Source organism: Rattus norvegicus, chromosome 11 (genome assembly GCF_036323735.1).
Source record: "Rattus norvegicus strain BN/NHsdMcwi chromosome 11, GRCr8, whole genome shotgun sequence".
NCBI classification, from domain to species: domain Eukaryota; kingdom Metazoa; phylum Chordata; class Mammalia; order Rodentia; family Muridae; genus Rattus; species Rattus norvegicus.
Window position 1 is genome coordinate 92,546,357 of NC_086029.1, and position 20,129 is coordinate 92,566,485.

Here is a 20,129-nt window from a genome sequence, read left to right on the forward strand (position 1 = left end):
ACCAGAAGCAACCCTTCGTGCAGATTTACTTACGGGTTCTCAGGAACTTCCTGGGCCTTGCGCATGCTTGCGCTCAGCCGTGGAGCCCACCCTGCATCCCTAGATTGATTTACTCTCAACACTTTGGCATGCGCATCCCATGGTTGGTTAGCTATCTGTTTATATGTCTGAACCATTTGTCAATAAGTTGGGCTTTTTACCTTAAATGCTTTAGCTACATTTTCTAAGAATTGGGGTTTTCTCTTTTCTCTCTTAGTCACTCTTCTGTCGCTGTGAAGAGATACCATGACCACAGCAACCCCCTTACAGGGAGATGTTTAGTTGGGGCTGGCTTATAGTTTCATTGTCCATTGTCATCATGACAGAGTGGGCTTTTGAAATGTCTACCGCCGTCCCCCCACCCCCCATCACACACTTCCTTCAACAAGGCCACACCCACTCCAAGGAAGCCACATCTTCTAGTCAAGTACTCCCTGTCAAGTACTGTCATTCCCCGGTGACTAAGCGCTGAAATATATGAGTTCACGAGGGCCATTCTTATTCAAACCACCAGAATAACCACAGTGTGACCGTCTACATGAGCTGAAAGCTGAGGTCACACTTTTACTGGATTGCCTAGATACCAATTTTCCTGACTTAGTTTACTTTATTGCATTCTCCTTTACCACAAGGTCTGCCCCAGGTCCAAGGACTACCTTAGTGTATCCATTTCCGATCTCCTTTAATTTAGAATACACCCCGAGGCCTCCCTGCACCGTTTATTCTGGTGATCCTTTGCCAGGAAGACAGATCTCGTTTCTCACTTTGTATTTGCCAGTTTCCCAGTCCCAGTTGGGCCCCAGTGTCAGCACCAGAGCAGTGACGTTGTGGTCCCTGGGCCCTCTGACGTTACAGGCATATAAGGCACACTGCCCTCTGCAGTACCACAGCATGGCGACTAAGTAAGGCCCTGCCCAGTTTCTCGCCCGATCGATTGTTACTGATTGTTTCCTAGTGACTGTCCCACTGAGTGGCATTTCCAGCAAGATGCTCCAAGCTGGGCATGGCAGGGTATAGTTGTAAACCTAGAATTAGGTGGGTGAGACAGGTGAACTGTAAGGTCGAGGCTAGGCTGGGCTGCGCCTAAGTTGGAAGCTGGACTGGCTTTCATATTGAGATCCTGACTCAAACAACAAGAAGATCTTCCAGGTTTGTGCTATCTCTTCCTTGAGTTCAACTTTCTTCTGAGGCTGCTCTGCAGGACAAAGACTTGAAAGGAGAGCTAGAAGAAAAGGGCTCAGCACCCGATGACGTGATCTGCATTTTCAGATGCCCAGGGCAGGGCAGACCACCCTCTGACCATCCTCCCAGGAGAGGTTCTACGAAAGAGACCATGGAGACTCAGTTGCTGACTCTCTCTGGCTGTGTTTTGCCCAAGGATACACAGCCTAGAAATTACCAATCAAGGAGAACGAGTCTCACACAGTAGACGCACCCATACCCAGTACCCAGACCCCAGAAAGGTGATTTCACTGTGCTATAAGTGAGGTGCTCACAGGGAGCGCTTTAGGGAGCTGGGGGATGAGGAGATACTTAAGGCTCGGAGGGTTATAGAAGCTCCATTGAGCTAACTTCTGCTTTCGACCTTGAAGGAGTGTGGAGAAAGATGTCTGGAGAAACCAGGGATCACTACTTAGGAATACCAATTAAGTATGACTTTTTCAGCTTCACGCAGCTAGATCCAGGCTCTGGGGAGGTGCTGTGAGCGGATCGCAGTACCTCCTTACTTAGGAGGCCCTGCATGGTGTTACCTAACTCTCTCTTCCAGATACGGATGAAACATGCCCGTCCTTCACCAGGCTGAGCTTCCACAGTGCAGTGGTTGGTACAGGGCTCTCCGTGAGACTGATGCTCTACACACAGAGAGACCAGACCTGCGCACAAGTCATCAACTCCACAGCCCTGGGGAGCTTAAATGTGACCAAGAAAACCACGTTTATTATCCATGGTTTCCGGCCAACCGGCTCTCCTCCGGTTTGGATGGAGGAGTTGGTACAGAGTTTGATCAGTGTACAAGAGATGAATGTGGTGGTTGTTGATTGGAATCGAGGAGCTACGACTGTGATATACCCCCATGCTTCTAGCAAGACCAGAAAAGTAGCTCTGATTTTGAAGGAATTTATCGACCAGATGCTGGTAAGAAAGACTTGTCTTAGATGACCTTGGTGGCTTGTTCGGAAGCTTAAAGCCAAGAGGTATCGTTTGGTTGGATGATGGGGGCGAGGGGAGGATTTGTAACATTTTGTAACATTGTACGATTCTGAATAAACCCAGGGGAGAGGGAGGGGTTCTGCAGGGTGTCCATCCACCTCGAAGGGCTATGGGGCAAGATTCTCATTTTAAATGTTGTAGATCTTAAGTCCTCAACATCTTCTGTGGCTAAAGGCAAAAGGCGTTGTAAAAGGAGCATCATTTTGTGACTACTAGGATGGTGTCTTTGAATAGGAGAGGGTCTGCCTACAGTTGTTAGTTTAAATGCCTGGATCTCCTTCAACTTCTGTAGCTGTTCAGCTGAAAGACCAAGTTACTAATGCCCAGATTATTCCCAACCACAGTGCAAACCAAACCCATGGTTCAGAGGGACAGTCCTCCCAAGGCAGGCAAGACCTTAGCTTTTATTTAGCGAGTGTTCTCATGAGCTACGCCAGCCCCCCCCCCACATACACATAACAAAGGTGTGACATGAGCCCCGCTGTGGTGGCACAAGTCTTTAATCCCAGGGCTCTGGAAGGAGAAGAGGCAGATCTCTGTGAGTTCGATTCCAGCCTGGTCTACAGAGCAAGTTCCACAGTAGCCAGGTCCCAGAATATTTGGGTGGCTCAGAGCAAGCTGCCTGCAGCCTATGATTAGCGAGGTCTGCCCTCTCTCATCTTTTCTTCCTGGAGAAGGGAGAGTGACTCCATTAGGAATTCATCAAAGTGTTTTATCATGCCTTCCCGTGTGGGGAAGCCCTAAACACGGCTCTGCTTGACATCCAGCGGAATCAGGAGTGAAGACACTAAAAGACACTGATTCGGGGTTAGCAGGTTGGTTTGAATCCTTCTCTGTGCCCTCCCCAGATGACCTCAACTCTGGGCTTCACTTTCCTTATTTGTATAATGAAGAAGTCTTGGACATCGCACGGTGCTGTAACTTCCCCCTTTTCTGCCATGCTGGGGATTGAACCTGAGGCTTATAACATCTGAGGCAAGTGCTCTACCTCAGACCCACCTCTCCAGCCCTCTTGTGACATCCAAATGAGACCATAGGACCTTGGGAGTTGGTTCTGTTGATTAATACTTGGTGTGCAAGCACGAAGACCTGATTTCAACCCCCAGAACCTATATGAAAAATCTGAGCACAGCAGTAAACAGTGCATGCCTGCATCCGTGACCCGGGGAAGCAGAGACGACAGAGTCCCTAGGGCTTCTTGGCTTGCCTAACCAAATCAGCTACCTCCAGGCTCGGCGAGAGACCCTGTCCCAAAAATGAGGTGTGGAGAAAATGAGGGAGACGTCTAACTTAAAAAGAAAGATTTTATTTATTCTTTCTGATGTACATGAGTGTTTTACCTCACGCGTACGTGTGCACCATGGATGTGTTGGTGCCTACAGAAGTCAGAAGGAGGCATTGGAGCCCCTGGAACTGAAATGACATACAGTTGTGAGCTGCTATGTGGGTGCTGAGAATTGAATCTGGTTCCTCTGCAAAAGCAACAAGTGTTCCTGACCACTGAGCTATCCCTCCAGCCAGACGACACCTGACTCTTTGACCTTTGACCTCTACAAGTAAGCGTATAGATGTGCACGCATATTTACCCACACACACAATAGCACACGTGAGAATAGATATAAAATACTTAGGAGTATTTCTCTGAAGTGAGCAGGAAATCTCTTCAAGTATGGTCAAGTTCTTAATGCTTACACTTTATTAATGAAATTTTAGGCCAAAGGAGCTTCTCTGGACAACATTTACATGATTGGAGTAAGTCTAGGAGCCCACATAGCTGGATTTGTTGGAGAAATGTATTCCGGGAAGCTGGGGAGAATCACAGGTAAGGTTCCTGTTGGTTACCAGGGGTCTCACCTGGACAGGTGTTCTCTGGGAGAGCACCACCACACAGGTAATATTGACCCCAGCCCAGCGTTTTGCCTTATGGTAACCCCCACCAATATCTCATGGGATTGAGCTTTGCCCAGAGAGCCCTCTTCCTTGGGGTTAATTCAGGCTGGTTTGGACTATGTAGCTCCGATTCACCAGGCATGGGTGCAGACTCAGGGATAGAAAAGGAGATGGGGAATTTGTGGCTAAGTATCGGCTTTCGGCTTTCGAGAAGAGAATGAAAATACCGGGATTGCAGGAGGTCAAACCCTAAAGGACAAAGACTCATTCTGGATCGCCTACCTAGAGCTTAGGAATTTTCCACAGCTATTCACAGCGCTGAGGGCCGGCTCCAGCTTTCAAGAGATTATCATTCACCGGGATTCATTCCCATGCACAGGGTTTTAAATTTAGGGGGATTGTGTGTGAGGAGAAGAGATGATAGCCCCAAATCCCCTTCCCTGCACCCAACTTGCTAGCAGGGCTTCCCGGTGTTTGTCTTGGATTTTTTTTCCTCACTTTTTCCAAAAGCCAAGGCTTCCTTAATTATCTAATTTCCCTACCTTCCTAGGGAATCAAAGTAGTTTTAAAAGTTGAGAGAGGGGAGAGGGGAGAGGGGAGAGAGGAGAGGTGAGAGGGGTGGAGAGGGGAAAGGGAAAGAGAGGGGAAATGGGATAAAGGGGGGAGGGGTGGAGACGGGGAGAGGGGAGATGGAGACAAGGGGGGAGGAGAGAGAGAAGAGAATCCTCACACTTAAAAGGTCAGAGGCTTGATTTTTGCCCCGCTCTAGAAACCCCTTTTCTGACAGAGGGGATTTGGATCTTTCTTTCCCGTGGTGTGTTGCAGTGGGGTTCAGTGGTGGGTGTTGACATACAATTGCTGGTTTCTATGCCGACTTCCTTGGTGGTGGGTAATGACAACGTCACTGCCAACTCGAGGTCACTGATCACAGAGCTAGGGAGAAATGGACTGATGTACCCTTCAGCCAAGGTTTTCCTTCTACCCAAGCACCACATTCTCCCCTGTGCCCTCCTGACCACGGGAACGACAATGTACCTCTAATTACAGTAATTCCCCGGGCCAGGCTTCCTGCTACTCTAGGCCCATGAGACCTACCCCGAGACCCAGACTCACCACAAATCCATTGTCTACCTCTGTGGATGCCCCCAGTTCTCTCCTCACCATCTCCGAGCCTCAAATTTAGTCCCAGATGTCTCAGGAGAATTCTGAGTGCCAGTGTCCTTGCTTCCTTGCTTGGGTGTGCTCACTGGGTCACAGGGTGGGGATGTGATCTGTCGCCCATGACACAAGCCACTATTATTCCCTGAGACCAGAGTAGGTCAGCCTGGCAGAGTTGGTCCTTCACCCTGCTGTCTCTCTGTCAGTTTCCTCTCTTCTGCTTCTCTTCTCCAGGTATATCTCTTGGTTTGACTTCTCATTACCTCCCTCCCTCTCTCCATCCTTCCCTCTCTCCCTTCCTCCCTCCCTCCCTCCATCACTGTTTCTTCCTCTCTCCCTCCCTTCTTTCCTTCATATGTTTGGTGCTGGGATGAATTGAGAATTTTATGTATGCCAGGCCCAGACTCTGCCATGAGTTGCTTCCAAGACAAGGAGCCTAAATTTTCAAGCGGAAGATGCAGGCAGTCTGACTAGCACCCTTTGAGAAACGATACAGTTAGCTGTATTGTACTTGTAGCCCCTGGGTACTTGAAGTGAAGCCAGTGTGGACTGAGATGGGCTGTAGGTGCGAAATAAGCACTGGCTTTTGAGGATGAAGGTTCAGAAAGAAGGAAAAAGGAAGAAAATTAAGGCTCACATTGATGGTTGAGTGTACTGGAACGACAAAGTTTAGGTTTGCTGGTTAAGCAGGATGCTTTATTTCCCTTGTTGTGTTGAAGCAGGGTTTTACTCTGTAGCCCAGGTTGGCCTAGAAACTCACTGAGCTCAGACTGGCCTTAAGCTTATGCCAATCCTCCTGCCTCAGACTCCTAAGTGCTAGGGTTACAAGTGCAATCTACCATTCCTGGCTCATTTCATTTTATTTTTAATTTTTTCTTTTTCTTTTCTTTTTTTTTTTAAGATTTATTCATTTATTATATATAAGTACACTGTAGCTGTCTTCAGACACACCAGAAGAGGGCATCGGATCTCACTACAGATGGTTGTGAGCCACCATGTGGTTGCTGGGAATTGAACTCATGACCTCTGGAAGAGCAGTCGGGTGCTCTTAACCGCTGAGCCATCTCTCCAGCCCTATTTTTAATTTTTGAGTACTATTTTATATTTCAAATTAAGTATTACATAATTTAAATTGAAGTATACAATATTTTTATTTTTAAAAATTTTGTTTTATTTATTTTGTGTGTGTATATGTGTGAGGGTGTGACACACCATGCATATAAAGGTTAGAGGACATTTTACAGGAGTCAGGTCTCTCCTAATGGCCTGCAGGTCCAGAGATTGAACTCCGGTTGTCAGGCTTGGTGGTAATGCCTTTATCCACTAGCCATCAATGGCCCAGTTTTGTCTTATTTTGTCTTTTGAGACAAGATGCAGCTCTGAAGCCCAGGTTATTTTTTTAATTCACTTGTACCCCAAGCTGGCCTTGAATCTGAGATGTTCCTTTCTGACTTAGCCTCTTGAGTTCTCCCATGTCTGACACACACACATACACACACATACACACACACACACACACACACACACACACACACACACACACACACACACACACGTTGGGTGACTACTAGAAACTTGTAACTGCAAATCCGGATTCCGGTTCTGGACCATACTTTCCCGTCCATTTCTATGCGCTGGTACGTGGTTACCTCTGACCACTCTCAGTGCCCTCCCTAGTCTAAAAGTTTTATCCAGATCTACAGAAGGCTCTGAGCCAGAGCACCCACTATTTATACTTTTTGGCCCGAAAGTGGTTGGCGTTGTCTGACGTGAAGAGGGGGAGGTTTCTGGGTAAATTCTTTCCAAGGCTGTGGAGTTTTCCCCTACTGTGTTGGGACCTGTTGTCTTGAGGCCACTTGTTGGTCTTGAGTGACTGGGAGTTACCTCACACCCTCCCACACCAGTTTCAGTTGGAGAGGACAGAAGAAGAAAGCCGGGGGTGGAGGGACAAGGAAAGGAGGGAGGCAGACGAAGGACTGTTTCAAGGAATTGCAAGGACACCGGGAGGAAAGAAAAAGGGAAACAGAATCACAGACGCTGCCTCTAGATGTGCGTGGAACTTTGTCAAGGGCTGGGGACGTCCTCAGAAAGGCATCCAGAGGGACTAGGGGGGCAGCTGTGTAGCAGCACATGCTTAGCGTGCACGAGGTTTGTGGTTTAATCTCCAGCACCTAAAACAAGAAAAATAAAATGAATTTAAGCATACGATGATATTTATAGGTTAAACTTCCAAGGAAGGTACCCTTAAGCCGTCTTTGCACAGGGCTCTAGTAAACGGGGACTTGGTCGGAGTTCATGCTGTGGTTCTGGAACCTCGAGTGTGGTTTTCCGGGTGTCTCACTGCTGTAGTAATGGAGCCCAGTTCACCCTGACCAAGACCACGAATCAGTTCAGGCATTGTGGGATGCATCTGATCGGCCTCATCTGTAGTGTAACCTCTCCTTCAGCTTCCTGCTGAAATGGCTCTGCTAGGGACTGAGAGACGGTGAGCAAATGGTACAGGCTCTGGCCAGAATGGGTGAGCGCCCTGAGCCTCAGGGGAAGTCACCTGTAGGATGGAATCATACTGGCCAGCCTGGCTTTGTGATCTGGTCCAAGCAAGTTGTGACTGAAAGCTGAGCCGAGTGGGGCTTCTGAAGTCCCTAAAATGGGGAAGGTCAGAGAAGTGATGGGCGCCATTAATCCTGACACATGGGAGACTGAGGGAGGTAAAAATCCAGTTAGAGGCCAGCCTGGGCTACATTGCTAATTCAACTGGTTTGAGGGATATGGAACTTTGTCAGGGCTGGGGAGGTAGCTGGGTGTAGCTTCATGCATAAGGTAAGGTCCTGGGTTTAATTTCCTGCCCTACCGCTCCTCTTTTGCTCTCTCTGAGGGTTTTTGCCAGAGGAGCTTTTCTACCTAAGCTGACTGTGTGACTCCCTGCTCTGGGGCTCCCCAACCCAGCCTCCTCCTGGAGCTGTTCTCAGAGCCACTGTCAGAGTAGCTGTCCACACTGTGGGAAAAAGCTGCAGGCTGTGGACAGGAGTCCTGACTCCTGATGGGATGCTAGCGATTACTCAACCCAAGCGTGCCCAGCAGCCCGTGAGCCATCCTCTCCAGGAGGGGTGCAAAGAGCAGTGACTCACTGTGTGGGGCTGCCAAGATGCTCTGATTTCCTTCTAGGTCTTGACCCTGCAGGCCCTTTATTCAACGGGAGACCTCCTGAGGACAGATTAGATCCCAGCGACGCACAGTTCGTGGACGTCATCCACTCGGACACTGACGGTAAGAATCCTGTCTTTGTGAGTCGCTGCCCCGCCCCCTGCCCTCACCCCCACCCCACAGCCTCTGCAGATCTGGTTTGTGACAATTAGCTTCCAGGGTGGCCTGTCTCTTTCTTTATTTCCCTGGGCTTGAGGGTCCTGGATCTCCCCACCCAGAGTACCCCTGGCCCACCCCTGGCTTTTTGTGGATCTCCCAGATCATGTCTGTCTCTCGATGTTCCTCTTTGTCATGTGGTACATGTGGGGGGCTTGGGGTGATGTTCATGGTTGGGCAAGACTATGGCTGAGGAAATAAAAAGGATAGGTATCTGCTGTATCTAAATGTCTCGGGGATGAGCCAACTGGAGACTTGGGGATGAGGGATGTAGCAGCAGAATGCTCCTTTAATTGTGCTTCCTCTTTATGGTACAGCTAGCTATCAACTGGAGGGCGAGGATGTAGTTCAATGGGGGTGTTTGTGTGGCATGCCCCAGCACCAGGAAGGAAAGACCAACAAGTCAGCAGTGTCTGTGAGCTGGCTCAGCCAGGAAGGGTGCTAGCTACTGTTGGACCTGACAACCCATCTGATGCAAGGAGAGGCCTGATCCTCACAGGTTGTCCCCAGACCACTAAGTTCACGCTCCTACATGTGTATAGAAACACACAGACACCACACATTTTTACTTCTTTGTTTTTAAATTACCCTTGACGCCGTATCATGGACACTCCCGTGTGTGACAAGTAGTGACTGTTTATCTCTGGGGGAAATGGCTTTTTGTGGGCAGCTGTGTCATTATCATGACATTGGAAAAAAAATGGTTCCTTGCTTGAGTGTCCTTTTAAGATGGACACGCTAGGGGTTGGGGATTTAGCTCAGTGGTAGAGCGCTTGCCTAGCAAGCACAAGGCCCTGGATTCAGTCCCCAGCTCCAAAAAAAAGAAAGAAAAAAAAAAAAAGATGGACATGCTAAAACAGTTTGTTTTTTATTCTTGAGAAGTAAATTTCAAAGGAGAGAGGAGTGTCACAGTGAGGCAGACCCTAGGGTTTGTTTGTTTTAGCGATGCTGGGCCCAACTTGAAGTCTTCCAGCCCCTGCCCTTTGTCTAAGTTACATCCCCACAGTTGTGTGGCAGACCTTATGAAAATGGAAGAATGTGTGAGACACCCAGCCGACACACGGAACCTCAAAATAGGAAAAACTTTGTTATGGTTACAACCATACACTGCACATAACATATACATATATATGTAAACATTCACTTTATTTTTTCTGAGATTCTTGCTATGTATCCCAGGCTGGCCTGGCATGACACAACTGAGGCTAGATTATAAGCTGCCAACCTTCTGGTCTCAGATCACATTGCTGGTTGCTGTATTATAAGTGTGCACCACCACAGCTGCACCACCACAGCTGCATCTATGCTAACCTTTTAATAGAGCATTTTCTAATTATTTGGGGGTTTATATGGCTAGAGAAAATAAATTTATTCCATTTCTAGGTGCCCACCTTTAAAAATATTTCCTTTTTTTTTTTTTTTCTTTTTTCTTTTTTTCGGAGCTAGGGACCGAACCCAGGGCCTTGCGCTTGTTAGGCAAGCGCTCTACCACTGAGCTAAATCCCCAACCCCAAATATTTCCTTTCTTAATCTTATCATTTTTTTTTTAATCATTCTAGATCCCATTCTGTCTGTTTGTTTAGCCCAGCTTGAAGCTGGCTTCAAGCTCATAGCAATCCCCCTGTCTCAGCCTCCTAAGTGCTGGTAGTTCAGGTGTGAGCCACCACACCTGTCTTAGGTTCAACATTTTATTTATATTCTTTTATTTTTATGAATGTGACCTTTTTTGCCTGCATCTATGTCTGTGAACCACGTGTATGCCTGGTGCCCTGAGCCTGGGGTTACCGGTGGTTGTGAGCCACCACGTGGGTGCTAAACCAAGCTCTCAGCAGGAATGGACAACACTCTTAACCACGAGCCATCTCTCTAGATCAGATCCAAACATTTTAAGATTTTACCTACTAAGTAAAAATTAATTATATCATAGTTCACGTTGTGAAGATTTATCCAATGCAAGAAGAGGTTCAGGAATCTCCTGGCATGTGGAGAGCTCTGACTAAAATGTAAAGAAGAAACAGGTCGTCTTGTCAGACCTGAAGCGGCCCAGTGCTTGTCTCTGGACACAGTGGGATTCAGTCCATCACCACTTTTGTGCTCAGTCAGCCCTGGTATAGATGTGAATGCAACTTGCTGACTGCTTTGAGCAAGACATTTAAACAGAGTAAGGGCCACGATAACAACCACACCCCAGCCACTGGCTAACCCTGCAGGCAGGTGACCTCAGGATATGCGCAGTCCCAAGCCCCAAGCGAGTCTTGTGTGTTCTCTTTTAGCACTGGGCTACAGGGAAGCACTAGGGCACATAGACTTCTATCCGAACGGAGGACTAGATCAACCGGGGTGCCCCAAGACAATATTTGGAGGTAAGTGTCATCTGTTATCCTTTGTAAGGTGGTAGTTTGGAAAGGAATATTAAAATATCTGGGGCTGGAGAGATGGCTCAGTGGCTGCTCTTCCAGAGGTCCTGAGTTCAATTCCCAGTAACCACATGGTGGCTTCACAACCATCTGTAATGGGATCCGATGCTCTCTGTTGGCGTGTCTGAAGACAGCTACAGTGCACTCATATAAATAAAATAAATCCTAAAAAAAAGAAACATTTAAAAATATCTGATAGCTATGAATTTCATCCGAGTGAGGTAACCCAATCACATAAAAACACACTTGGTATGCACTCATTGATAAGTGGATATTAGTCCAAAAGCTAGAACTACCTAAGATGCAATCCACAGACCACAGGAAGCTCAAGAAGAAGGATGACCAAAATGTGGATGCTCCCACTCCTTCTTAAAAGGAGGAAAAAAAAATATCCATAGGAAGGGATATGGAAGCAAAGTTTAGAGCAGCGGCTTAAGGAATGGCCATTCAGAGCCTGCCCTACATGTGGCCCATATACATATACAGTCACCAAAACTAGATAAGATTGATGAAGCTAAAAAATGCATGCTGAAAGGAACCAGCTATAGATCTCTCCTGAGAGACACATCCAGAGCATGTCCAATACAGAGGTCAATGCTAGCAGCAAACCACTAAACTGAGAACAGGACCCCTTTGGGGGGAATTAAAGGAAGGATTGAAAGAGTTGAAGTTTTATGAAGTTGCAACCTCATAAGAACAACAATGCCAACCAAGCAGAGCTTCCAGGGACTAAACCCTAACCCTAACCCTAACCCTAACCCACTACCCAAAGACTATACATGGACTGACCCAGGGCTCCAACTGCATATGTAGCAGAGAATAGCCTTGTTGGGAAGGCTCAGTGGAAGGGGAAGCCCTTGGTCCTGCCGAGGTTGGACCCCCAGTGCAGGGGAATATGGGGGGGGGCAATAAGGGGGATGATAGGGGGAACACCCGTATGGGGGAGGGGAAGGAATGGGGCCTTATGGACAGGAAACTGGGAAAGGGAATAACACTTGAAATGTAAGTAAAGAAATATATCTAATAAAAAATAAAATAAAAATATCTGATAGCAGGGTGGGCAGGAGGATTAGGAGTTCAATCCCAGCCAAGAGACCCTGTCTCAAAAACAAAACAAAAAACAAACAAAAAACAACCAATAAATTACCTGGTATCAATGGGTCATTGTAAGTAAGAAACAGACTGCCTGAAAAAGTATACCATATTTTATAATATAATAGAAATGTATATATGTTATATATACATTTATAGCAAATTTATATAAATTTGTACTATATTATATTATTATATATTACTATTGTATACTTTTATGTATATTTAAAGTAAGTTTTATTATTAAATTATATATAATATAAATTTAATTATGTTTAAAGAAATTTAGTATTTATATTTGTATATATTTATATATAATATATAATAAAATATGAAACTGTATTTTATATTTTAAATAATTTTATGATTATATGCTTAAATATATTTCAAATTAATATTTTAATATTTAAAAAATATTTTATAGAAATGGAGAGATGGCTCAGTGGTTAAGAGCACTGTCTTCTGCTTTTCCAGAGGTCTTGAGTTCAAATCCCAGCAACCACATGGTGGCTCACAACCATCTGTAATGAGATCTGATGCCCTCTTCTGGTGTGCAAACATACATGCAGACAGAACATTGTATACATAATAAATAAATCTTTAAAAAATAATATTTTATAATAGAATAGGAATATAGAGCACAATAGGAAGTTGGAGGGCAACACAAAGTGAGTCAAGGGACAGAGTTCTAATCCTGTCCTGCTCTAATTTAAATCTCCCTGCTGCTAGAGAAAGGAAGATCATTTCGAAAAGCTTCTAGAAGAAGGGTGGTCCTGGGGCTTGAGAGCTGGCTCAGTGGGTGACAGAGCACAACAAGGACCTGAGCTCAGTTGTCACCCATCTGAACAAGCTGTGGAGGACCACAAGTCCTGCCGGCTGCCAGCCTAGAACCATACTCAGTGAGGGATCCTGTCTCCTCAGTGGAATAGATGATAAAAAATGGACGAGCAGGGAGCCTGTTGTCCTCTGGCCTCCAGGGTCCTGCACACATGGGTATGTGCACACTTCAATGCACACATACACTAACAGACTAACACATGCTTTTGAAAAAAAATCTAAAGATGATCTTTGAAGAAAATGGCATTGTTATATAGCCACATGGGAAGACCACACACACAGACACACACACTCACACACACCACACACATATACACACTCACACATACATACATACATACACACACACTCACACACACTCACACACTCACTGATCCACACACACTCACACATACACACACTCACACACATACTCACGCATGCACACACACTCACACACACTCACATACATACGTACACTCACACACACTCATACACACATATACATACTCACACATACATACACACCCTCACACACACACTCATACACACATATACATACTCACACATACATACACACACTCACACACACACTCATACACACATATACATACTCACACATACATACACACACATACACACATTCACACACACTCACACTCACACACAATCACATACACATACACTCACACACACTCACACACACTCACATACACACACTCACACACACTCACACACATACACATACATACACAGACACACACACATTAACACACTCACACACACATATACCCACACTCACACACATATACACATACACACACATACACAGACACACACACATTCACACACACTCACACTCACACACAATCACATACACATACACTCACACACACTCACACACACTCACATACACACACTCACACACACTCACACACATACACATACATACACAGACACACACACATTAACACACTCACACACACATATACCCACACTCACACACATATACACATACACACACATACACAGACACACACACATTCACACACACATATACCCACACTCACACACACTCACACACACTCATACACACACATTCACACACACTCATACACACACTCACACACACTCACACATACTCATACATACACATACACACACATTCACACACACACACTCATACACACACACACTCACACACATACACACTAAAGTGTTTGACAATGATCCAGCTGAAACTAAATGCAGTTAACTGCATGACTGAGATCCTGATCTGTGTTGTACAACAGAGTGATTACATGTACCCAATGTATCTATCCACATCCGCAGTCCCCACACATGCATGTGCTGTTACTGACATCATGGTATCTGCTAGGAGCAGTAAGAGGGGCTGGCCTATCAGCTTTTACTTCAGTCCCGTTTAGCCCAGGTGCCCCATGCTTCCTCCTCTTAGTCCCTGTGACACCTTTCCTGTGTCTTCACCAGAGACAGACACATGGATCCAGTTGCAGCACTCAGCCCCACCCTGCCAGCCATCCTCAGTCACAACCCAGAGCTTCTCTCCCAGTTGGCTGCTCCATATTTAGAACTGATCTTTATTACCCACTTTGGGGCTCTGTTCTTGGAACCACACCAGCAGTACCCCATCACCTCCAGTTCTGTGACACCCAGCTCTGTGCATCGTCTTCCGACTCTGTAATGCCTAATGGTACCCACTGAGAAAGCCTCTTGCCTCTGGCCACTTTTGCCTGCCTATGGCTCTCCTTGTCATTAACTGCCAATTCACAATTCACCGCCAGGCTGCTAGTATGAATGCTCCTTGGATCCCTTGAGCCTTAGGTCTCTGCCATGGTGGTCCTACCTCTGCCTAGAAGCATCGTAGGAGCTGTCCTGAGTGCAGGAAAGTGGGTAGCTTCTCCCTGGCTCTCCCTGCTGGAGACACCTCTTGTTTACCTTTGTTGACTCTATAAGGTCATCTCTCCCACATCTCCATAGCGTCTCCCCATTATCTGCTACAGATGAGCTAGAGTTAGCCTCCCCACACCCCTGTCTCAGTCACTGTCCTATTGTGAAGAGATACCATGACTGAGGCAAGCGCTTTTTATAAAAGAAAGCATTAAATTGGGACTGGCTTACAGTTTCAGAGATGTAGTCCATTATCATCATGGCAGGGGAGCACGAGGGCAGCCAGGCATGGTGCTTGAGAAGGAACTGAGAGCTACATCCTGATCCATAGGCAGAGAGAGAAAGAGAGAGAGAGAGGAAGGGAGAGGGTGGGGGAGGGGAAGGGGAGGGGAGGGGGAGAGAGGTAGAGAGAGGAGGAGGGGAGGTTAAGAAGGAGAGGGAGAGGGAGAAGGAGGGAGGGAGGAGAGACCCTGGACTTGGTGTGGGTTTTTAAACCTCAAAGCCACTCCCTCTGTGACATACTTCCTCTAACAAGGCCACATGTCTTAATCCTTCTAATCCTTTCAAATAGTACACTTCCTGTGACTAAGCATTCAAATATATGAGCCTACTGGGGCCATTCTTAGTCAGACCACCATGGCATTAGAGCGCCATTTTGTGTGAACACGCCTTGTCCACAGGATCAGCACCTTCTTCCACCTTCCAGCCCTCTCTCAAAGTGGCCCTCGGAGGCCCTCCTGGGGTCATTCCCCAGTGCCCTGTTTTCCTGATGGCCTTTCTTTTTCCTTTTGTATTTTTGGGTGTGTGGACTTGCTTTGCAGGCCAGAGCTCCACATGCCACTTCTCAGGAGCCATCCATCTTGTTTTTTGATACAGGGTCCAGGAGCTTTTCTTAAAAAAGTATTCTCATTTCACATACACTATCTCTTCTGTGGTGTATATGTAGTGTGTGTTGTGTTTGTGTGTGTCTCTGTGTGTACACTTGTGTAGTGTGTGTGTTGTGTGTATGGTATGTGGTATGTGTGCATGTGTGTTGTGTGTAGTGTGTGTTGTATGTGTGGTATGTGGTGTTTGTATGCATGTGTGTGGTGTGCATGTGTGTAGTATGGTGTAATGCATACGTATGGAGTTTGTGTGGTGTGCTGTGTGTGATATGTGTTTGTGTGTAGTGTGTGTATGTGGTGTATGTATGTGGTATGTGTATATGTGGTGCATGTATTATGTGGTGTGTGTGTAAGTGGTGTAGTACATGTGGTATGTATGTATGTGGTGTAGTATGTGTGTTGTGTGTATATATGTGTTGTGTATATGTGTTGTGTGTGTATGTGTTGTTGTGTGTATGTGGTGTAGTATGTGTGTTGTGTGTGTGTGTGGTATGTGTGTATGTGTTGTGTGTGTATGTGGTATGTGTGTATGTGTTGTGTGTGTATGTGGTGTGGTATGTGTGCTGTGTGTTGTGTGTATGTATGTGGGGTGTGTGTGTATGTAGCGTGTGAGTATGCATGTATGAGTGTGGGTGTGCACCTGCTGCAGTGTACAGGTGTAAGTCAGGACAACTTTTGGGAGTCAGCTCCCTCACCCCACTTGTTTTTGAGGTAATGGGCTGTACCTGGGCGTCCTAGAGTAGCTGGCCTGTGCGTTTCTTGGCAATCCTCCTGTCTCTGATCCTCATGGTGCCGTAGGCTGTGTGCCACTGCCTCAGGCCTGGCAGTAGGTTCTTCCTGCACCGAGCCTTCTCACCAGGTCCATCCCCTTGCTTTTGGAGATAAGGGCTCTCGCTACTCTGGTGTCTCCCAGGTTGGTAGGCTGGCCAGTGAATCCTGGAACTCTGCCCGACTCTGCCCTCAAGTGCTCGGCTGATAAGCACGTGCCATTAAGCCTATTTTTATTATGTTTTAATGGTATTTTAAATTCTTATGATCTTTAAATTTTTTCAATGTTTTTTATTTCTATCGTATGTGCATTGGAGTCTTTGCCTGCATATATGTCTGTGTGAGGTGTCCGATCCCTGGAACTGGAGTTACAGGCAGGCATGACCTGCCCTGTGGGTGCTGGGATTTGAACCCTGGCCCTCTGGATGAGCAGGTCATGCTCTTAATCACTGAGCCATCTCTCCAACCTCGAGCCCGGCTCTTTTTAAATGTGGGTTCTGGAGATCTGTGTATGTCAGGTCCTCTTGCACTTTGCCATCTGAGTTGTCTCCCCGGCCCCTTTTCTCTCTCCAGTGAATTCAACTTAATTTGTTTTCTAGCCATAACCTGCAGGTAGGGACCCCGACTACCCATGAGGCTTTGCCCTTTAACAGATTTTCTCCTTTCCCCTTTCCCCCAAAGTCACATGCACCGCGGAGTGTCTTTTCTGCTGCCACCTCCTCGATTCCCATTGACCCACACCCTCGGTTTCTATACACATGATTTTGCTGGTAGGGAGGTTGCGTGGAAGGACGTTTTCTCACCTCAGTCTTCCCCAAAGCCCCACTAAGTGCCAGGTCCCACTAAACCTGGCTTCTGTGAAATTCTTCCTTTCTGTGTTCTGAGGCACCAGCTGGGACGCTCACCTTTCAATGGCCCCTGATTCAGAGGACTCTCTGAGTGTAACTCTCCCCAGGCGGAGTCACGGCACCTAGTTTTCTTCTCCCTTTAATATTTAATCTGCTTTTCTGGCTTCAGATTTCACTTTGGCAACGGGAAGAATTGCTAGGAACCAGCTAAGCACATCTGCCCTGGACGCCACCTGCCCGGCCACATGCCTCTGAGGCCTTCAGTCTCAGAGTGCCTTTCTTCTTGCAGCTGCTGCCCATGGATTCGATTGAGGCCAATTCCAGAGAGGCGATGCTCATAGGACTTTAAATGCAGGGCCCATCCCTTTTCTTAAAAACAAAACAAAAAGACCCACCCACTGTAATTATCTTTATGTGTCTTGTGTGTCTGAGTGTGCACACGTGCAGGTGCCTGAGGCGATCAGAGGAGTCGCATCCCCTGAAGCTGGGCAGTCCTAAGCTGCCTGAGGTGGGTGCTGGGAACGGAACTCTGGGAAGGTCAGCAGTTGTTTTATAACTGAGCCAGTTCCTCGGTCTCTTTCTTTCTCCTTGTTTTTTTCTCCTTCTTTTGTCTCTGTCTTAGACAGGGACTTGGCTCTGTGGCCACGGCTGCCCTGGTGGCCCTGGTAATTACGAAATACCTCAGGCTAGCCTCAAACTCTGGGCAATCTTCTCAATAAGTAACTAAGCTCTCACTCAGAGAGAGTAAGAAATAGGTTTTTTTTTTGGTTTGTTATATATTTTTCAAGACAGGGTTTCTCCGTGTACATCAGGCTGGCCTTGGAACTCAGAGACCTGCCTGCCTCATGTCTCCTGAGTGCTGGCATTAAAGGCATGTGTGAACCGCCAGGCAAGCTAGTTGATTGTGAAGCCAAATAGAATAACCAGGGCCTAGGAACAAAGCCATATGTTACCTCAAATCTGACACAGTCATAGTTTCATCAAGTTTTTAATTTTTTATATTGTTTTACAACTTTGTCCAGTAACACAATTAAAAAATCTCACTCTCACCCGGATTCCCCTTTCTCACTCCCCTCCCATTCCTGCAAGAATTGTGCTCAACGATTCCTGGTTTCCTGAGTCCTTTGCATGTGTGGCCCACTGAGTTTAATTAGAGTTTCTCGCCTGAAGTATGGGTGGGAGGCTACTCACCGGAGGGAGGACCGTTCTACAGGGGAAAGTGACATCTGCCTTAGCTATCCCCCACCACCCACAGTACCTCAAGGAGGGATAGGGCCTTGAAGCCTTTTCCCCACTTGCAGAAATTTTTATAGTGGCAGAACAAAGAAAACCATACATTAAGGTACCTTAAATACATTGGTAGAGGGTAGTGAGAAATGGCTCAGTGGTTAGGAGCACCGGTTGCTCTTTTAGAGACCCAGGTTCAATCCCCAGCAACGGCATGATAGCTCACAGACATTCGCAATTTACGTTCCAGGGCATCTGATGTCTTTTTCTAGCCTCCATGGTCACCAGGTACATATGTGATTCATAGGTGTACCTGCAGGTAAAACACCCACACATATAAAATAAAAATAAAGAAAGGAAGTTAACTACACTGGGACAGAAGCCTGTAATAGAGGGCTCAGATGTTACCTGGTGTTACCTGACGATGACCGCCTTGGTGTCGGTGGAGGCTAGGCGTCTGTTTGTACATCCTCAGAAGACTTTTATCCAAGTCATGAAGATGTTAGGCCAAACACATAGGTGGATGGTAAACAGCTATTAAGGAGATTAAGGAAAGCTCAGGCTAATTTGTTTACCACTTTCACAGTGGAAGAAGTGGTTACTATTGTTCTTGAGACAGGCTCTGTCTGTGTGTCCCCTGGAACTGGAACTCTGCTCTGGAACTCACTCTGTAGACCAGGCTGGCCTCAAACTCACAGGGATCTGCCCGTGTATTTCTGTTCTGAATGCATCTAAGCTAATTTGTTACTGATTCTGTCTCGTTGGTTGCTTTGCGTCTGGATTGCATCTGGGTTTGACCTGGTAGGTTCTATGTAGTTCTATGTAGTTCTTGTGTGTTATATGTGTTACAGTTCTTTTGTTGAGAATACTCAGTTCACTTCAGTAGCCCATTTACTGACTGGATGACTTTAGGGGCATTTAGTTTTGATGATTTTTTAAAAAGATTTATTTATTATATATAAGTACACTGTAGCTGTCTTCAGACACAGAAGAGGGCATCAGATCCCATTACAGATGGCTGTGAGCCACCATGTGGTTGCTGGGATTTGAACTCAGGACCTCTGGAAGAGCAGTCAGTGCTCTTAACCACTGAGCCATCTCTCCAGCCCCTTGATGATTCTTTATAAGTTCTAAATGCTAATGTCCTATCTGGACTGTGCTTGGCAAAGGCCTTTCCCTCTCTGTAGGCTGTCTCCAGTCCCATGATTGAAGCTTTGTTATGTAGAGATTACCAATTTCACTTGTCAATGCCTTTCAAAGACAGACGTTAAAAAGACATTGAGAGTTATTTGTTCTATTTTTATTTCGTATGTGCATATTTGCACACATGTGTGCTCACAAGCACTCCCAGAGGCCAGCAGAGAATGTCTGATCCCTTAGAGATGGAGTTACGGGTAGTCGGTGAGCTGCCTGACATAGGCCCTGGGAACCACACTCCAGCAGGCTCTCCTAACTGCTGAGCATTTGTTCTCCACAGCCTGTCAGGAGGAATGTTTTTTAAAATAGATTTA

The 20,129-nt window shown here is 46.4% G+C and overlaps 1 protein-coding gene across 3 annotated transcripts in view; it reads left to right on the forward strand.

Annotated features, from left to right (window-relative positions):
• The window catches only part of Liph (lipase H), a 49,394-nt gene that overhangs the window by 9,633 nt on the left and 19,632 nt on the right, over positions 1-20,129 (forward strand). For all 3 annotated transcript variants that reach the window (XM_039088625.2, XM_039088624.2, NM_001044279.1), the window contains exons 2-5: positions 1,808-2,175; positions 3,964-4,072; positions 8,464-8,565; positions 10,932-11,021. In XM_039088625.2, the coding sequence (XP_038944553.1) occupies positions 1,808-2,175; positions 3,964-4,072; positions 8,464-8,565; positions 10,932-11,021 (669 nt within the window). The remainder of the gene's footprint in view (positions 1-1,807; positions 2,176-3,963; positions 4,073-8,463; positions 8,566-10,931; positions 11,022-20,129) is intronic.